Source organism: Thamnophis elegans, chromosome 16, assembly GCF_009769535.1.
Source record: "Thamnophis elegans isolate rThaEle1 chromosome 16, rThaEle1.pri, whole genome shotgun sequence".
NCBI lineage: Eukaryota > Metazoa > Chordata > Lepidosauria > Squamata > Colubridae > Thamnophis > Thamnophis elegans.
In genome coordinates, this window is record NC_045556.1 from 39,152,706 (window position 1) to 39,170,874 (window position 18,169).

Below are 18,169 nucleotides of genomic sequence, written 5' to 3' on the forward strand. Positions count from 1 at the left end.
TGATGTTCCCTAGCTGAGTCCCGAAGTCCTCCAGCAAACCATCCGGCTTAGATCCGCTTCACATCAAAACAGGGAGCAAACCCCACCTTCCCCTCATCCTGGAGTTGTTACCTGGCTGGGCCACACAATGCCTGCAAGCTTCCCAGAACAAACACCCCCCCCCCCCCATTCTAAAAATGTTCTGAAGCCCCTGAGCCACAGAGCTTCCTTTGCAAATGCTACCTGGGCAACCTTTTGTCATGCTCTCTCCTTCCTCCCCCCCTCCCCCTTTCCAAGGCCCGATCGATCCCCAGCAGAAGCCCAGCCGGAGGAGGAGGAGGAGGAGACAAAAGGCAGGCAGGCAGGCGAGCCCACCCACCCGCCCTCTTCGCCTCCCTCCCTCCCTCATTGGTGCAGGATCCGTGCGTCGGCTCCAGCAACCCAACGCAGCAGCGGCTGAGCAGAGCCTGGGCGGGCAGGAAAGGCAGAGGAGGGTGTTTGTAACCAGGGACGACCGCGGCAACACTTGGCACGGCTGCGGGGAGGCCGAGAGGAAGGGAGAACTGAGCCTTTGCCCCCTGCCCGGTTCCTCGGTTGGGTGGGAAAAGGAGGAAGCAGGAGGAAGGCATCCATTCATTTCTGGCCTTGGCTTTGCCTGCTCCGTGTCCTCATCTCTGGAATTCTTCCTCCCTCCTTCTCTCCTCCTCCTCCTCCTCCTCCTTCTTTCTCCTGTTGTTTTCTTTTGGGGACGCAGAGAACATCAGCTCCCCCCTCCCCACTGTGATGGATCCGAGGGCTGCTTGTCATCTGCAGATGCTCCTCTGAAGACCCTCCAGAGACAGAGACAGAGAAGGGCTCCTCCGGATTGCAGCCGGTCCCTCCCATCGCCCCCCCCCAATCCTCGGCTTCTTTCTTGTGGCTCAGGGGGGATTTGCGAGGAGACCGAGGGGGGGGTCCGATTTGGAGGGCCAGGCGGCCCCTCTCCTCCTGGACTTTGGCCCCCTCTGGCCAGGCTTCCTGTATGAGTCTTCCTCCAGCCCCGGAGCGCCACCGGGCCCCATTGATGCCTTGCTGAGCCTGGAGGAGCCGTCGGCCACCATGGGGAAATCCAACAGCAAACTGAAGCCCGAAGTGGTGGAAGAGCTGACCAGGAAGACCTACTGTGAGTTTCTTTCCTTCCTCCTCTTCTCCTCTCCCTTCTTCTCCCCCCTTCCTTTTCCTCCTTTCCCTTTCTCTCTCCTTCCTTCCTTCCTTCCTTCCTTCCTTCCCATCACATATCAGCCTCCCTTCCTTCCCTTCCCCATCCATACCACCAAACCTTCCACTTCTGCAACTTTCTAGACCTGCCTCCTGATTAGAGACCTCTGGGCTCAAAAAATGCCTGGATTCGTCCCTCTCTTTTCTGGGTGGGGTGGGGATGAAGATGCTCTGTCTGCCTGTCTGTCTGTCTGCCTTGTGTTGCGCTGCACCTAGGAACAATCCTGCTCTAGCAAGCCCAGGGCTGAGCAGGGGAAGGAGCACCCGGGGAGGTGTGCTCGAGTTGCATGCTGCAATCTACTGCATTGCTTTATAGCGGGGCGGGAGGGGCAGGGAGGGAGGGAGGGAGCTCTCATCGGGGTGTTATTATTGTCAGGGCTGCAGGGAGAGAAAGAACAAGGAGGAGGGGGGCTTTTCTCTCTCTCTCTCTCTCTCTCTCTCTCCCTCTCTCCCTCCCTCCCTCTCTCTCTTTCCCAGTGATTCATGCAGCTTCTCGCCTGGAGCTGTTTCTCCAACAGCATCTGGCAGCCCCTTCGGCTTCTCCTGGGGTGGGCGGGGGCTGGACAGAACTGGAGAGGAGCCGCGCAGGGAGGGACATGCCAGGAAAGGAAGAGGAGAAGGAGGAGAGATACTGGGAGAGGAGGAGGAGGATGAAGGGGAAGAGGGAAAGGAAAAGGGAGAAGAGATATAGGGAGAAGGAAGAGGAAGGAAGAGGAGGAATAGGCAGCAAAAGAGGAAGAGGAGGAGAAGGGAGAGGGGGGAAAGGAGGAGGAGAAGAGATATGAAGGAGAGGAAGAAGAGGAGGAGAGGAAACAGAGGAATAGGAGGCAGAAGAGGAAGAAGGAGGGGGAAGAGAAGCAGAAAGAAGGGGAGGAGGAGGTTAAGGGGAGGAGGACGTGAGACAGAAAGAGGAGGAGGAGGAGGAGGAGGAGGAGGAGGAAGAAGAGGGATGGGAAACGAGGAGGAAGAGGAAGAGGAAGAGCCCTTGACACAGCTGGTAGTCCTACTGATGACTGCATTGAATCCTTAGACATTTTCAGTCCTGGGTGGGGGGAGGGCCCTTCTTCCAATCTTTGGCTTCCTCTCACCTTCCCAGCTTTCAATGCTATTTGCAATTTGAAAATGGGGATTGGAGCTGCGCAGAGTCTGGCTGGGGGGGTGGGGGGGGGTGAGGGAAGGAAACAGAAGGGGGGTTTGCAGCCGAAATGCATCTGATGCATTTGTTTCATCATTTATTGGAGTCAATAAATTCTTTTTACTATTTTTGTAAACAACTCGATGCCAAATCCAGTCAAAGAATTATGTTTCGTGTTCCCCACTTCTCTCTTAATTTATTTGTCTTTACCTTCCCCCCAAAAGTGTTTTTTTTAAAGGGGGGGGTCCCCCATTTTGGTCAGCAAAGGCTCCTCCTTCTGAGCAGTTTCTCTCCAGTTGCATCTAAAACTACACAAGGCCTTTGTGCCTTTTGATGGGTTTCCCAGCATTCAAGCACCCCTGGACTGAAAAAAAACCCTTGAATTTTGCTCTTAGACTGCTGAGTTTCTGGATACTTGCAGAGTTTTTCTCTCCTCCCCACAGGGATCAGTCACTCAGAAGTTTGTGAGAAGAACGCAGTTGTGTTCTTTATTTTTAACAGGAACTGTAAAAAAAAAATGAATAGGATTTTTTAATTTGGCAAGCTAAATTTGACAGATTGGCAAAAAAAAAAAAACCCCAGCAAACTGGCAGAGCCAATCTGTGATGTCCTTCCCAAAATGACAAAGGAAAGAGGCTCAGCCAAGACAATTGCGTTGCTAACGTGCCTTTTTTAAAAACAGCAGAAAGAAAGCCATGCTTGAGGTCATCCATCCTGCTGGTGAGTTATTGGAAAGCCTTTGCTTTGGCCCACTGGGTGTTGTTCACTCCCTGGGCTGTCTAGTTGCTGACCAGCTGATAATTAGATCCGTCAAACCTGGGACAGGAAATGGTTTTGTGGCTTTAAAATTTTTATAAATGAGGATTGTAGGAACTGGAGCCAAACTTTTGATTTTTGCTTTTTTTTTAAACAAAGTTTTTTTTGTTACATATTTTAACTTCTTTTATAAACAAAGTGCTGTCAAGGTTTCCCCCCTTTACATCTTTTATTATACATAGTTCATTTTACATCATATTTTAATTTCACATTTCAATCATCTTATTTTCTTTCCATATTTTCCAGCTTAACTTTAATTTCTTCTAATATATAAACAATACCATTTTTGCCTCTCCAGGTTAATCAAATTTTAACGTATCATTTCCATCTATTGTTCTATTTTACCATAGATAACATATATCCAGTTTAATTTTATATAGTAAACATTTCACTTAGTTAATTATCCACAATGAATAGTATTAATCTATTTCCCTCATATCATATTGGCTATATACCATTGGCTATATTTACCAAATTTCATTCTATTCTATCCTTTTCCTTCTTTCAACAATTTTCTCCTAGTCTCTTAGGAATTTCACCTCTTATATTCTCTTCTCTCCACCCATTTGCCTAGCTTGCTCTTGTTCTTGAAACTTCTATATTTTTTCTTTCCAGTCTTTTTTCTAATTCTATTGTTTTAATACCTCTCCCCAGTCCCCACCCCGCTCTTTCCCCATGAATCCCACCTTTCCAAACTTTTGATTTATTGAGCGCTGTTTCTCTGTCAAGGGTGAGGGGTCCTGTTTTCTTGCAGATGCTTCATGACCCAACTAGGTAACATCATCAGTGCTAGAAGGGAGGAGGGTTTGGGAGGACTGTGGGGTCCTTGGTGCTCTCTGAGCTTGGCTGTTTTCTTGCCTTCGGTTTCCAAAGGGTTACAAATGAAATGCGAGCTCCGTTTGGCAAACATTTTGACGTTGGATAATATTTTAAATTGTACGTCTTGTTCCTTTGGTTCCCCCTGCGATGGCCGGTTCGAAGGAGAGAGCTAGAATGAGGAAGCCACGAAAGGCAGGCAGGCAGGGAGGCCTTGATGCTTTCTGCCCTGCGAAATGGCTGGAAACCACTTCTGGACTTTCTGCTTGAGGTGGGTGGGAAAAAATCCTGAAACTTTAGTTTTGAGGTTTTGCTGGCTAGTTTGTTGCTATGGAAATGGCTAGGATGCAGATTGATTACAGCCACTGGCCATCAATCAGATTGGTTTTCTGTCCGGAAATCAACCACGTAATTTAAAACTGGTCAAGCTACAATCTGATTTATTTATTTAAACAAATGAAAGGCTTTGGTTGAAGCAAATTTGCAGAATCATTTACAGATAGTCCTCAACTTGCAGATTTTTGTTTAGTGGCCAACTGAAGCAACAAACACCACTGGAGAAAGTGACTTATGACTGGTTTTCACACTTGTGACCGTTGCAACATCCCCAGGTTGTGCGGTCAGAATTCAGATGCTTGGCAACGGATTTGTACTTATGACGGTCGCAGTGTCCCGGGCAGGGCTGGGCTGCCGCCGGCATTGCTGCTGGTTCGGTGCACACGTGTTTTGCGTGCGCTTCGTGAGTGTGCGCAGTTGAGAGTAAATTCTTCTGCGCATGTGCAGAACATGAAGAAAGGATTAAACCAGGGAACTGGTTGAGGGGTGGGGGGGTGTCCAGCCTGCCATTCCTACCAGTTCGGCCAGCAGGTGCCAATTTCCACCCCCTGCTCCCCTGAAGCGGTGCGAATTGGTTGCAACCCACCTCCTGCTCCCCCTTTGGCGACATTCTGACGATGGGGGAAGGCTAATCCACTGAGCGACGGTGTTGCTCTCTTAACGACCGCAGCAATAACAATTGTAGCAGGAAAGGTTGCAAAATGGGGCAAGACGCGCTTAGGAACTGCCTTGCTTAGCAACGGAAATCTTGGAGTCCATTGTGGCCGTAAGTTGAGGACTAGTTGTATTGCTTTCGCTCACTGCAGGAGTTTTGTCAACATTTTGTGGATTTGAGGTTGCTGAGTTGAGTTGTTGGAAACCCACCCCAAAAATGCGTCGGACAGCTTCCTCCTCACTTCCTGATTGACCTGGGAGTTTCGTGGCTCCGGCCAGGATGAGCCAGGAGGCGGCTGACGTTTTTCCAGGAAAAAGTTGGCCCCTGCATTTCTTTTATTTTGCATATGGCTACCGTCATGATGGATATTGATTCCGAATACGATTACCTCTGGAGACAGCTCAGAGTGGGGGCATCATAAAATCCGTCTTCAGGAGAAAGAAAAAACAGCGATAACAACGGTCGTAAAACCAAGCCTCATAAAACAGAACTCATAAAAAGTCTACAGTTACAGTAGCACAATTACACAACAGGAGCTCAGTTTTACAAGGTGCATTTCTTATTAGATCAAAGGGGGGGGGGGCGGCACTGGAAATTTTGAACGTGGTGATTTCTTTCCATGTCTTGGCTTCTTGGGAGTGGAACATTTTTTAAAAAATTTACTAGTGTTTGGAATATATATAGTCTTGTTGTATTCGGGTCTTTTCCCATGTAAGGCTTTAAGCCCAAAACCCAGCCTGAAGATGGCGAGTGAGACCTCGCAGAAACATTGCCAAGACAATCTCAATCTTACATGGCAAAAGACCCGAATGCAACAAGACCTGGAGTCTGGGGAAGGCTCTGATGGTGAGGGCTCTGTGTCGGAGGCGGAGGGAGGACCAGGGCTATCCAACGGTTATCAGCTGCCTTCGGAGTCAGACATCAGTGAGGCAGAAGAACAGCTGGAGCCTCTTCCCAGTGTGTCCATGTGCAGAGTGGCCAGACGAAGGGAAGAGCTAAAGAACAGGGGTGGACTTGGGAGGAAGGCCACAGGTGGACGATGAAGGGCCCCTCCCCAGAGGGAATAAAAGAGGAGCAAAAGGGGAGTGGAGTTTGCAGGAGACAATCAGTTTGCTTAATTGGTTCGTGACTCTCCGAGACTCCTTGCCAAGTTCTGCAGATCTCGGCCTGGCAGCTCTCCAAGCCAGAGAAGGTCTGTGACCGTAAATCCTCCCTCGAAAGACTTTGCTGGAGGTGAATGAGCAGAATTCACAGTCAATGAATAAAAGGGGTTTTTGTCGGGACCAGGAGTTGGCTTCACACTCTTGGGGAGCCTTTGTCAGAACCCCTTGCCCAATACCATTCTGTCCAGTCTCTTCTTAAAAGCCTCCAGTGTTGGAGCAACCATAAAACAAGGAATTCCACTGATTAATTGTTCTCACTGTCACGAAATTTCTCCTCGGTTCTAGGTTGCTTCTCTCCTTGATTGGTTTCCATCCATTGCTTCTTGTTCTACCCTCAGGTGCCTTGGAGAATAGCTTGACTCCCTCTTCTTTGGGGCAGCCCCTGAGATATTGGAAGACTGCTATCATGTCTCCCCTGGTCCTTCTTTTCATTCAACTAGACATATGTTTATGTCTCAGTCTCCAGTCCCCTAATCCTCTTTGTTGCTCTTCTCTGAACTCTTTCTAGAGTCTCCACATCTTTTCTACATCGTGGCCACCAAAACTGAATGCCGGATTCCAAGTGTGGCCTTACCAAGGCCTTACAAAGCGGTACTAACCCTTCAAGTGATCTTGATTCTATCCCTCTGTTAACGCAGCCTGGGACTGCATCGGCTTAACACGTTGATTGGCAAGCACCTGATTTTTTATCACATGACGGTGGGGAATACTGCAAATGGTCGTAAATGCGAGGATCAATCCTAAGTCACTTTTTTTTAACGCCGCCCTGATTTAAAAACGAAGTGGACTCAAAACGCACGGTTCTGAGTCGAGGGCTAATTAACGAAGATGGCTAGTGAGGTTAGATTGGTTTTTTTTCGCCTTGCACGGATTCTCGGCTCGAAACCCTGGTGTGAGTCCTTCCTTCTCTTCTTTCCAACAATTGCTTTACTCTGCCCCCACCGTACAAAATAAAAAGGAGCCGGGGAGGGGGGGAATGAAACCTCTGCGTTCTGCCCCCAGAAAATCTGTTCGGTTTTGGTGTCTCAACCTGGCTACGTGCCATGATGAACTCGCGTGGGCTGTTTCCCTTCAAACCGTCAAGGGGAAAAAATAAAGCCTTGTAAATAGGATTTGTTGCCGAAAAAGGGCCCAGCGGGGAAGGTGAGAAAAACGGGCTGCCGTTCAGTTCCTAGAAACTTCTCCCAGGGACCATCTGCTGAGATGGGGGCAAGCAAATGATGGGGAGTCCTCGACTTACGACCACCATTCAGCCCAAGGTGGTGGTTAAGCGAGCTTTGCTCCACTTTACAAGCTTTCCCCCCTCACCAATTTGTTAAGCAAACCGCTGAGGCTGTTAAGTGAATCGTGCGGTCATTAAGTGAGCCGATTGATGTTGCTTCGTCGCAAGCCTGCCTGGTGATCACATGACCGCAGGACAATGCAACAGGCATAAGTACATTCCAGTGGCCAAGCTCATGAACGCTGACTGCGTGACCACGGGGATGCGGCAAGGGTCATAAATGTGGACATCGTCGTAAGTCACTAGTTCAGTGCCGTCGTAGCTTTGAGCGTTCACTAAATGAATGGTTGTAAGTAGAGACCTACCTGCACTTTGGGACAAATCAATGCTGGGAGCCTTGCAGAAATGGAAGGAAGCATTGACCATTTAATCAACACTTCAAAATAAGTATTGGCTGGTTTCTCCCATTTGGCGGCAAAAGGCAACATTTGCCTCCTAATTTTCATTTAAAGAACAATAAAAGGTACCCCCAGAATTGATATAAAGGGGCAGGGTGGAAAAGAAATCCCCCTCCCCATCAGAGCATCAGTCTAGCCCAGGGCTCCAGGGAACAATTGACATATCAGGAAAAAGAGAGAGGTTTTTTTTTTGCAACCACTCCAAGTTTATTTCCTGATTGTGCTCTGCAATATATAAGCCATAAATTATAGCTTTGATTCAATCTCCTTGCTATTTTTATAACATCCAGGACAATGTTCCATTTGCCAAAGCAGCTGCATAATTCAGAGGTTCAGAATACGGAGATTATGCCAAAAGGAGGGTGGGACTGGGAACCCGCAGCCTTGACTAGACGCCCTTGTGTTGGCAGGGCGATGTCTCCGCTTTTTAGTCTAGATTTGCCATCACTTTCCTCCCCAGGAGAAATTGTCCTTGGATTCCTTGGCTGCAGTCCCCATCTGCGGTGATTTTGGGACCCAGGATAATACAATCTGTCACTCCCTCCATTTCTCCTCCATCTAATTGCCAGGAATTGAGAGGGCCCGGATGCCATGATCTTGGTTTTCTTAACGTTGAGTTCAAGCCAACTTTTGCCCTCTCCTCCTTCAGTGAGCCGAGGTGGTGCAGTGGTTAAATGCAGCACTGCAGGCTACTGCTAGATCAGCAGTTCAGCGGTTCAAATCTCACCGGCTCAGGGTTGACTCAGCCTTCCATCCTTCCGAGGTGGGTAAAATGAGGACCCGGATTGTTGGGGGCAATATGCTGACTCTCTGTAAACCGCTTAGAGAGGCCTGAAAGGCCTATGAAGCGGTATATAAGTCTAACTGCTATTGCTATTGCTATTCACCTTCCTCAAGAGGCTCTTTGGTTTCCCTTCCCAACCTTCCCTTGCTGTGCTAATAACACTTTGGTAGCTGTGGATTGACAAGGCATCATGTCTGGGTGTGTCCACACAACAGTCTTACCCGGATGTGTTAACTGGCACATTCACACAGCAGGCAATACTTGGATAGTGGTTGCAGCTTGGCGTCTCGTGGGAATCCAGTGTTTTGGGTTAGCCCATCTTTCCATAGCTAGGTGAAGTGTGTCTTCTGCAAAGGGATCATCCCTTAGCTACAGCTAGACTTTAAAGTTGGCCTAACTCATTTTACATTACTTGAGTAAGTCTCATCATCTCCTCTCCTTGGCCGGTCCAACTTGGAGATGAGTTTCTCGTGCATCAAATTCAGTTTGGGTGGAGAACAATATTGATAATGAAACTTTCTGGCATACAGAGAAGTCCAAGATTTAAACGATGGTGGGGTGGAGCTGGGAAAGAGGTTATTTTTTGAACATCTGGAGAACTTTCATCGGAAGCGGGTGGATACCATATATCACTTATAGAAGGGAACTTCCCAGGTCCTTTTCCCACCAGAGATCGGAAAGTTGTTGACCCTTTAAATCGAAGGATTGGATTTGTTGGGTGGACAACCCATTACTGTAGATCTACGACGTTCAGTATCTGTCAACTCTTGGTCAACCTATTTGGGACTCCTAAGGTTTCTTCACTATTCTGGAAGTTCAGCTCCCCCATCCCAATGTTGTGACCCGCCAGCAGCCAGTGGAGCTGGCAGCAGATTCAGGCAGTGAGGAGGTTGGGGAGGAACCTGGGCCAGTCCTGGAGTCTGGGGAAGGCTCTGATGATGAGGGCTTTGTGTCGGAGGCAGAGAGGGGGCCAGGACCGCATGCCAGTTATCAGCTGCCTTCAGAATCAGACATCAGTGAGGCAGAAGAACAGCTGGAGCCTCTTCCCAGTGTGCACAAGCGCAGAGTGGCCAGACGAAGGGAAGAGCTAAAGAACAGGGGTCAACTTGGGAGTAAGGCCACAGGTGGACGGTGAATGGCCCCTCCCAGGGGAAATAAAAGAGGAGAGAAAGGGGAGTGGAGTTTGCAGGAGACAATTACTTCGCTTAATTGGTTCCTGACTCTCCCAGATCTCAGCCTGTCAGCTCTCCAAGCCAGATAAGGTCTGTGACTGTAAATCCTCCCTTGAAAGACTTTGCTGGAGGTGAATGAGCAGAATTCACAGTCGATTAAGAAAAGGACAAGGAATTTGCTTCAGACGCTCGGGAAGCCTCGGTCAGAACACCCGATCAGAGATTGTCGATTTTGTTATGTCTTCTGTTGATTTGGACTGATTCTCTTCCATCAATTCCGTTCTCTAAAAACCTCCATTAAATATTTAATTAACTTGGAAGACACCTTAATTGCAATTAGCTATTCGCCCAGAGAGCCCTTTTGCAAGCCAATTGGCAATTCTAAAGGATGGGTTGGGGTGAGAAGCTGCAGATTTGGGAACCAAATATTTACAGATGGTGAAGGAAATTGCTTTTTTTTTTTCCCCTGAAAGAGCTGGAAACCTACCATCTAAGTTTCAAATCCCTGACTCATACACATTTTTTTGCGAGCCAAAAACCTTGTCAGCCAAGCACAGTAGCACGGCTTATTCTCCCTTTGCTCAGCAAGTTATATACATTGAATGCCATTGAATACATATATAGAATAGAGTAGAATAGAATTAAGAATGAAAGAATAGAGTAGGAATAGATTAGAATACAATAGAATAACAGAGTTGGAAGGGACCTTGGAGGTCTTCTAGTCCAGCCCCCTGCCTAGGCAGAAAACCCTACACCACTTCAGACAAATTGATATCCCACATCTTCTTAAAAACTCCCAGTGTTGGATCACCTACAACCTCTGGAGGCAAGTTGTTCCACTGATTAATTGTTCTTGATGTCAGGGAATTTCTCCTCAGTTCTAGGTTGCTTCTCTCCTTGATTAGTTTCCACCCATTGCTTCTTGTTCTGCCCTCAGGTGCTTTGGAGAATAGTTTGACTCCCTCTTCTTTGGGGGCAGCCCCTGAGATATTAGAAGACTGCTGTCATGTCTCCCCTGGTCCTTCTTTTCATTCAACTAGACACACCCACTTCCTGCAACCTTTATTGTGTTATGTCACACCTCTTTCTCCTTGGCTGCTCTCAAAGAACCTCTAGCATGTATTTGATTGTTGTGAGTCATTTACATAGCTGAGAATTGAGTGGTATATACATTTTAAAAAGTATTATGGCTGGTTGTACAGTTGGACAGATGTTCACACTGGATTGGGTCATTCTGTCTTCCCACTGAGTCCTTCCCAAGGAGAGGCAGATGTTGTGGTTTGATGGTATTGTTGAGGGAGAGAAATAAAAGAGAGAGAGAGAGGAGGAGGTAAGAGAGACAGAAAGAGAAGGGAGGAAGTGTGAGAAAGAGGGAGAGAAATAAGAGAGAGGGAGAGAAGGGGGAAGAGAGAAAGGGAAAGGGAAAGAGAAGAGAGAGAAATAAAAGAGAGAGAGAAAGAAGGGGAAAAGAGAATAGAGAGAGAGAAAGAGGAGAGAGAAAGAAGGGAGTGTGAAATGGAAGTGTGAGAAAGGAAGAGAAGAGAGAGAGAGCGAGCAGAAAATTGGTATTTAGTGTGTCACATTTTTGGGGGAAATTCAAAACAAGCATGCAAATTTGGCATCTTGCAAAAGCCATGCATGGATAATTAGCTGTTTCTTTCCCAGCGTGGCAGCGGAGTCTTGGCCTGGCAGCCGTTTGCCGGGTGTATTTTGGGTTTGCTGCCTCAGCTGCGGGAACGAGCCAGATTTTTTTCCCAAGCACAAAGTCCCCTTTTGAGAAACTTATTTAAAGTTTCAAAACTAACTTATTTCACTGAAGCGAAACAGTGAGGACGGAGCTTCACTACGTTCACAAGGGGTGCAGCCCAAGCTATGCCATCATATATCTTTTTCAATCCAGATAGTCCTCGACTTACGACGGTTTGTTTAGTGGCTGCTCAAAGTCACGAGGCCACTGAAAAAAAGGGAATTATGTGCTTATGACCTATACCAGTGTTTCTCAACCTTGTCAACTTGAAGATGTCCGGACTTCAACTCCCAGAATTCCCCAGCCAGCATTCGCTGGGAGTTGAAGTCCGGACATCTTCAAGTTGACAAGGTTGAGAAACACTGACCTATACGATCAAAACTTGGGCGCTTGTGTTTACGATGGTTTGCAGGGGGGCCCTTCGCGGCCTTCTCAGCTGGCTTCTGACAAGCAAAAGTCGGGGTGGGAGCCATATTTGCTTTACGACCATGTGATTCATTTAACAACGGAAGCTATTTACTTAACTGCAGCCCCACCCCAAAAGCTTGTAAAATGGAATACAACTCATTTAACAACCATGGGGCTTAGCAATGACAATTCTGCTCTCAGTTATGGTCGTAAAGTTGAGGACTGTTTGCAGCCCTCCCCAATCCATAATTCTCTTCCCAAAATACTAAGTTTGTGTTCGTTCAGTCGTTAGGAGTGTGAAGATCTGTCCGTGAATCTCAGAGACTCTGTGCCCAGCCTTTCCTTGCACAGCTCCTCATTTGGAAAATATTTACATGGCAGCTTTCCAAGATAGATAAGGTCTGTGGTCATAAATATTCCTTTGAAAGGCTGTTTGCCAGGCCTTGGCTGAAGGTGAAGGAATCCACATTCGTTTAATAAAAAGGGTTTTGTCGGGACAAGGACTCTGCCTGGTGCATTTTGGGGAAGCTTCGGTCAGAACAACCGGTTCCTTTCTCCCATTTTCCAAGTCATGAATTCATGTTGACTTACAGTATTTTACGCTAATTAAAATTCCCCTGACTTGTACAGCTAGAATCCCAATTTATCTCCTTTGTGCTCAGAAATATTTAATATCCCTTCTTTAGCTTTATTAGGAATTGATAGCACCAAAGATGGAAAGATTTTTCTCTTCGCAAAGGCAATCTTTGCTAATTGACCAAGGGAATAAGTGTTCCAGTGGAGAGCAATTATGCCCCAAAAATGTGAATAAAATCAGAGTTAAAGCTTTTGAAACCTTAATTGAAGTGCTTGAATGTATGAAATCGTCCATAAATACTTCTTTCTCTCTCTCTCTCTTTTTTTCAGTCACAGAGAAAGAAGTCCAGCAATGGTGAGTTTTCAGTGTTATTTCAAATCCTAAGAATGATTGAGGGACACGGTGGCTCAGTGGCTAAGACGCTGAGCTTGTCAATCAGAAAGGTCTGCAGTTCGGTGGTTTGAATCCCTAGCACCCACGTAACGGAGTGAGCTCCCGTGACTTGTCCCAGCTTCTGCCAACCTTGCAGTTTGAAAGCATGTAAATAAATGCAAGTAGAGAAATAGGAACCACCTTTGGTGGGAAGGAAACGGCGTTCCGTGCGCCTTTGGCATTGAGTCATGCCGGCCACATGACCCCGGAGACGTCTTCGGACAGTGCTGGCTCTTCGGCTTAGAAACGGAGATGAGCACCATCGCCCCCTAGAGTCAGGAAGGACTAGCATATGTGCGCGAGGGGAACCTTTACCTTACCTTAATGTAAGAGAGAGAGAGAAAGGAGGCAACTGGTGTTATCTATGCCTCCCATGTGCTATCAGATTCTTCCCCCCCCCCCAAATCAAGTGAATCCATTTATCTTCCTGGTTGCAGGTATAAAGGCTTTATTAAGGACTGCCCAAGTGGACAGTTGGACGCGGCCGGATTTCAGAAAATCTACAAGCAGTTTTTCCCGTTTGGCGACCCAACCAAGTTTGCAACATTTGTTTTTAATGTCTTTGATGAAAACAAAGTGAGTTTGCTTTCCTTCCTCCCTCCCTCCCTCCTCCCTTCCTTCCTTTCTTCCCATAGCATATCTTCCTTCCTTCCTTCCTCCCTCCCTCCCTCCCTCCCTCCTCCCTTCCTTCCTTTCTTCCCATAGCATATCTTCCTTCCTTCCTTCCTTCCTTCCTTTCTTCCTTCCTTCCTTCCTTCCTTCCTTTCTTCCCATATCATATCTTCCTTCCTTCCTTCCTTCCTTTCTTCCTTCCTCCCTCCCTCCCTTCCTTCCTTTCTTCCCATAGCATATCTTCCTTCCTTCCTTCCTTCCTTCCTTCCTTCCTTTCTTCCCATAGCATATCTTCCTTCCTTCCTTCCTTCCTTCCTTCCTTCCTTTCTTCCTTCCTTCCTTCCTTCCTTTCTTCCCATAGCATATCTTCCTTCCTTCCTTCCTTCCTTCCTTCCTTCCTTCCTTCCTTGCCATAGCATATTATCTCCCTCGCTCCCTTCCTTCTTCCCTTCCTTCCTTCCCTCCTTCCATGCAAATGAATCTTAATTTATCTCTGGCCAAAATGCATTTGCCCCGAACAATATTTTCACAGAAATAGGACAGAGGAAACGGGGATATTAAATGAGGTAGGCATTAAGTGAGTCATGTCTACAACTTTTTTTTTTTTTGCCACGGTCGGTGGGTGAGTCCCACGGTCGTTCAATGGATCCAGATTTGCCGGGAGCTGGCTGGGAAAGTCCCAAAGGGCCATCGGGTCACCTGAGGGGCTCCAACCCTTGTCAATAAATACAGGCCAGCTGCCAAGGCTCTGACTTATGACCACAGAACTGTGAGGACGCTGGGCTGGTCGTAACCGCAAGGACTCAGTTACTGTGCTGGTCCTAACTGCGAGATGTGTCTGCCGCCGTAACTCCCAACAGCCCCTAAGCGAATGGCCGTAAATAGAGGACCACCTGCATTTGCACTTTAAAGAGCTTTTTCCCAAGCGGGATCTCAACGTCGGCTCTTTCCTTTTCTCTTCCCAGGACGGGAGAATCGAGTTCTCCGAATTCATCCAGGCCCTTTCAGTCACCTCCCGAGGGACCCTGGATGAGAAACTGCGCTGTAAGCCATCCGATGGGACGAGATTCTTCTTCCCCCCAGCCTCTTCCTTTGATTGTTGGCCTCCTGGTTAGACGGCCCTTTGCCCGGAGTGATGTAGGATCTCCTGCTTGAGCAAGGGGTTGGACTAGAAGACCTCCAAGGTCCCTTCCAACTCTGATATTCTATATCAGGGGGCTCAAACTGGATTCCTTCGAGGGCCGGATCCACACTGTAGTTCTCCTCCTCCTCTGGGGGGGGCCAGCCCTGTGCCTGGGTGGGAGATGGGACAGAAACTGTGGGAGAGATTTTGGCCCGAGGGCCTTTTCGGAGGAGCCTCGGTCCCTAAAACCGCATCTCTTTCCTTGCAAACTTGGTCCTTTCTCTTTCTTTCAGGGGCCTTTAAACTGTATGACCTGGACAACGACGGCTACATCACCAGAAATGAGATGCTGGACATTGTAGATGCTATTTACCAGATGGTGGTGAGTAGAGAAACCACGGGACGGGGAAAGAGACCGTCCGGCCAGAAGGCTCCCGACAATGACGTTGACTTTCTGTAATGTCCTGAACCCCAAATTAGCTCCTTCGACCATGGGACATACCAAGGGCACCCCGATCTGGTTGGCCTTGGGGAGGTGGTCTAATCCAGTGGTCACCAAGTGTGGGTCCGGGAGAAAATTTTGTTGGTCTGCAGAAAAATTATCTGCATCTTTTATATTACACGGTCCCTGGGTTGGATACGTGCAATGAATGCTTGTGCGGCTGCAGAGAGTCTCCCCCTTCGGGGTCTTTTTGTGAGGGTCGGATGGGGGGCAGAAATTCCGACTTGGGGTCTTCTTCGGCCTCCTGGTGGGGGTCTTTGGGCAAAGGCTGGAGGGAAGAGCCGCTGGGGGCAAAGAGCCGGAGGGCCTCGTTCCAGTGGGACGGCATCATGGCCTGGAACTGGCTGAGCATCTCAGCCCTCTGAGACTCCAGGCACCTGGCCTTGAACTCCCGCAGGTGTTCCCTCTGCTTGGAAAGCCCATGCTCCTAGTCCTCAGTGAGGTGCTTCTGCTGAGCCTCCTTCTCGGTCAGATCCAATTTGAACCAAGCTGTTTTGCCAACTCTTTCTCCTGGGGGCTGCTTAGCTCCAGCAGCTGCTTCCTGTTGGGGCCCTAAGGAGTCCGGAAGGGCAGGCGAGGGGGGGCTGGGAGGGGAGGGGCGAGTAGAGGATGGCGAGGCGTCTCTTGACATGAGTAACATCAAGTTGGCCACACCCACCTAGTCACATGACCACCTAGCCACGCCCACCCAGCTGGTCATTAGGCAGATGGTATCAGTGGTCCGCGGGATTTAAAATTGCGCCTGTCGTGGTCCCTGCGGTCCGAACGGCTGGGGAGCCCTGGACTCATAGGTGCCTTTGTGGGCTTCACAGAGTCCCCCCGAGTCCATGGGATCCCCGTCTTCCTTCTCTCTGAGCAGGGAAACACGGTGGAGCTGCCGGAAGAGGAGAACACGCCAGAGAAGCGGGTGGACAGGATCTTTGCCATGATGGACAAAGTGAGTCTTCTCCTCCCACTCGCCCGGCTGCCCCCAACAGGCGGAGACCACGGAGGCCCCCTTCCCTTCACTTGCTCTTTGCGCTCGGGACCCGACCCCTGAGCTGCTTCATTAAATCCGGCACCCAGAAGCGGGATGGGCCAGATGATCTCTCGGGGGCCCACTCCGACTCTTACGCCCGGTTCTCCTTTGTCTTCCAGAACGCGGATGGGAAACTGACGTTGCAGGAGTTCCAGGAGGGCTCCAAGGCCGACCCTTCCATCGTCCAGGCGCTCTCTCTCTACGACGGGCTGGTATAGTCCCACCCTCTGCCGGCTTTGGTGAGCAGCCAAGTCTCCGTCCTGGGGGACAACGCAGGCCTCGGGGCTTCGGCCTCTGGACGGCTGTGCCGGGTCCCAAACTCTGCATTTGAAGGAGAACAAGGACAGCGGTGTGTCTGGCGTGGTCCGAGTCCTGCTGCTGGACCAGGGGGTTGGACTAGAAGACCTCCGAGGTCCCTTCCAGCTCGGTCGTCCTCCTATTCTGCCGTCCCCCTCAAAAAATCCCCGTGAGACTTAGAAGAAGAATAGTTTTTTATTATTATTATTATTTGGCTCAGCTTGACTTCCATCTGGTTTGTGTGGATGCTCAGGGCAACCACAGAGTCTTCCCCATCACAAGAATATTGCCTTTCACTAACAAACAATAAAACGGCATCAAAATCTGAATCCACCCAAAATCTTAACCCCTCTTCAAGCCACCATAAAAATAGTTCCTTCAACCTTGTGGGCCGAGCCCAAAATATCCTGGATTTTGCAATAGGAGGCGTTGCAGTAGAAGAGGATGAGACCAAGAGGAGGGGAAAACCCTTCAAAACCCGCGTTTATTAAAACCATCAAGGGGAATAAATCATTGTTTATGCCTGGCAAGGTTCAGCATTTCCTTCCAAATTTGATTCTAACTTAGACTGCATCATTCATTTATTCATTCATTTTACATTTCCTTCCTTCACTCCCTCCCTGTCTTTCTCCATTCCACTTTCATTCCTTCTCCTTCCCATCTTTCCTTCCTCCCTCCCTCCACCTTTCTCTTTTCTCCTTCCCTTTCCTTTTCCCCTCCCTCTTTCCTTCCTTCCTTCTCTCTCCCCTTCCTTCCTTCCTTCCTTCCTTCCCTGCCTGCCTGCCGTCCCTCCCTCCCTCTCTTTCTCCATTCCACTTTCATTCCTTCTCCTTCCCTTTTCCATCCTCCCTCCTTCCACCTTCCCTTCTTTCTCTTTTCTCCTTCCCTTTCCCTTTTTCCTTCCTTCATTTTCTCATTCCTTCCTTCCTTCTGGCCTCCCTGCCTGCCTTCCCTCCCTCTCTCCACCTTTCTCTTTTCTCCTTCCCTTTCCTTTTCCCCTCCCTCTTTCCTTCCTTCCTTCTCTCTCCCCTTCCTTCCTTCCTTCCTTCCCTGCCTGCCGTCCCTCCCTCCCTCTCTTTCTCCATTCCACTTTAATTCCTTCTCCTTCCCTTTTCCATCCTCCCTCCTTCCACCTTCCCTTCTTTCTCTTTTCTCCTTCCCTTTCCCTTTTTCCTTCCTTCATTTTCTCATTCCTTCCTTCCTTCCTTCTATCCCTCCCTCCCTCATTCATTCATTCAATTTTTATGGCTGCTGTCTCAAAGCAGTTAAGTGAAAGATTAAAATGGTACAACACATTTCTAAAAAAGACTCGAAAGGCAGGACATGAATTCTATAAACCTACAAAATTGTAACTTCCATCAAACCAAGGAGCTTCGGCTTTTTCATCTTCTTTCCTTTCCTTTCTCCTTTCCTTTTCCCTTTTCCCTCCTCCTTTCCAGGCACACCGGGAAGCCCTTCTTCCAGTGACATCAAGCTGCCTCCTCCGAGGAGACCTTCCTCCGACGTTACTCTTCCGTTCCTCGCGAGCAAGGGGGCGCCTTCCAAGCCCAACCTCAGCCTGAGAATCCCTTTTTCTGCTTGGAATCGCCCCCATCGGCTGCTTTGATTATCATTTTTGTTTTAGTTCTTTTGAGAAAAGGAGAGACAGACAAAGGAAGGG

General features: G+C 48.6%; 1 protein-coding gene across 1 annotated transcript; it reads left to right on the forward strand.

The window, feature by feature from the left end:
* Positions 1-481: 481 nt before the first annotated feature.
* Positions 482-16,935, forward strand: NCS1 (neuronal calcium sensor 1). The gene is made up of 7 exons (XM_032233465.1): positions 482-1,141; positions 12,855-12,879; positions 13,395-13,533; positions 14,535-14,613; positions 14,986-15,074; positions 16,054-16,131; positions 16,332-16,935. The coding sequence occupies exons 1-7, from the start codon at positions 1,078-1,080 to the stop codon at positions 16,428-16,430; spliced, it is 573 nt and encodes a 190-aa protein (XP_032089356.1). The 5' UTR covers positions 482-1,077; the 3' UTR covers positions 16,431-16,935.
* Positions 16,936-18,169: the final 1,234 nt, after the last annotated feature.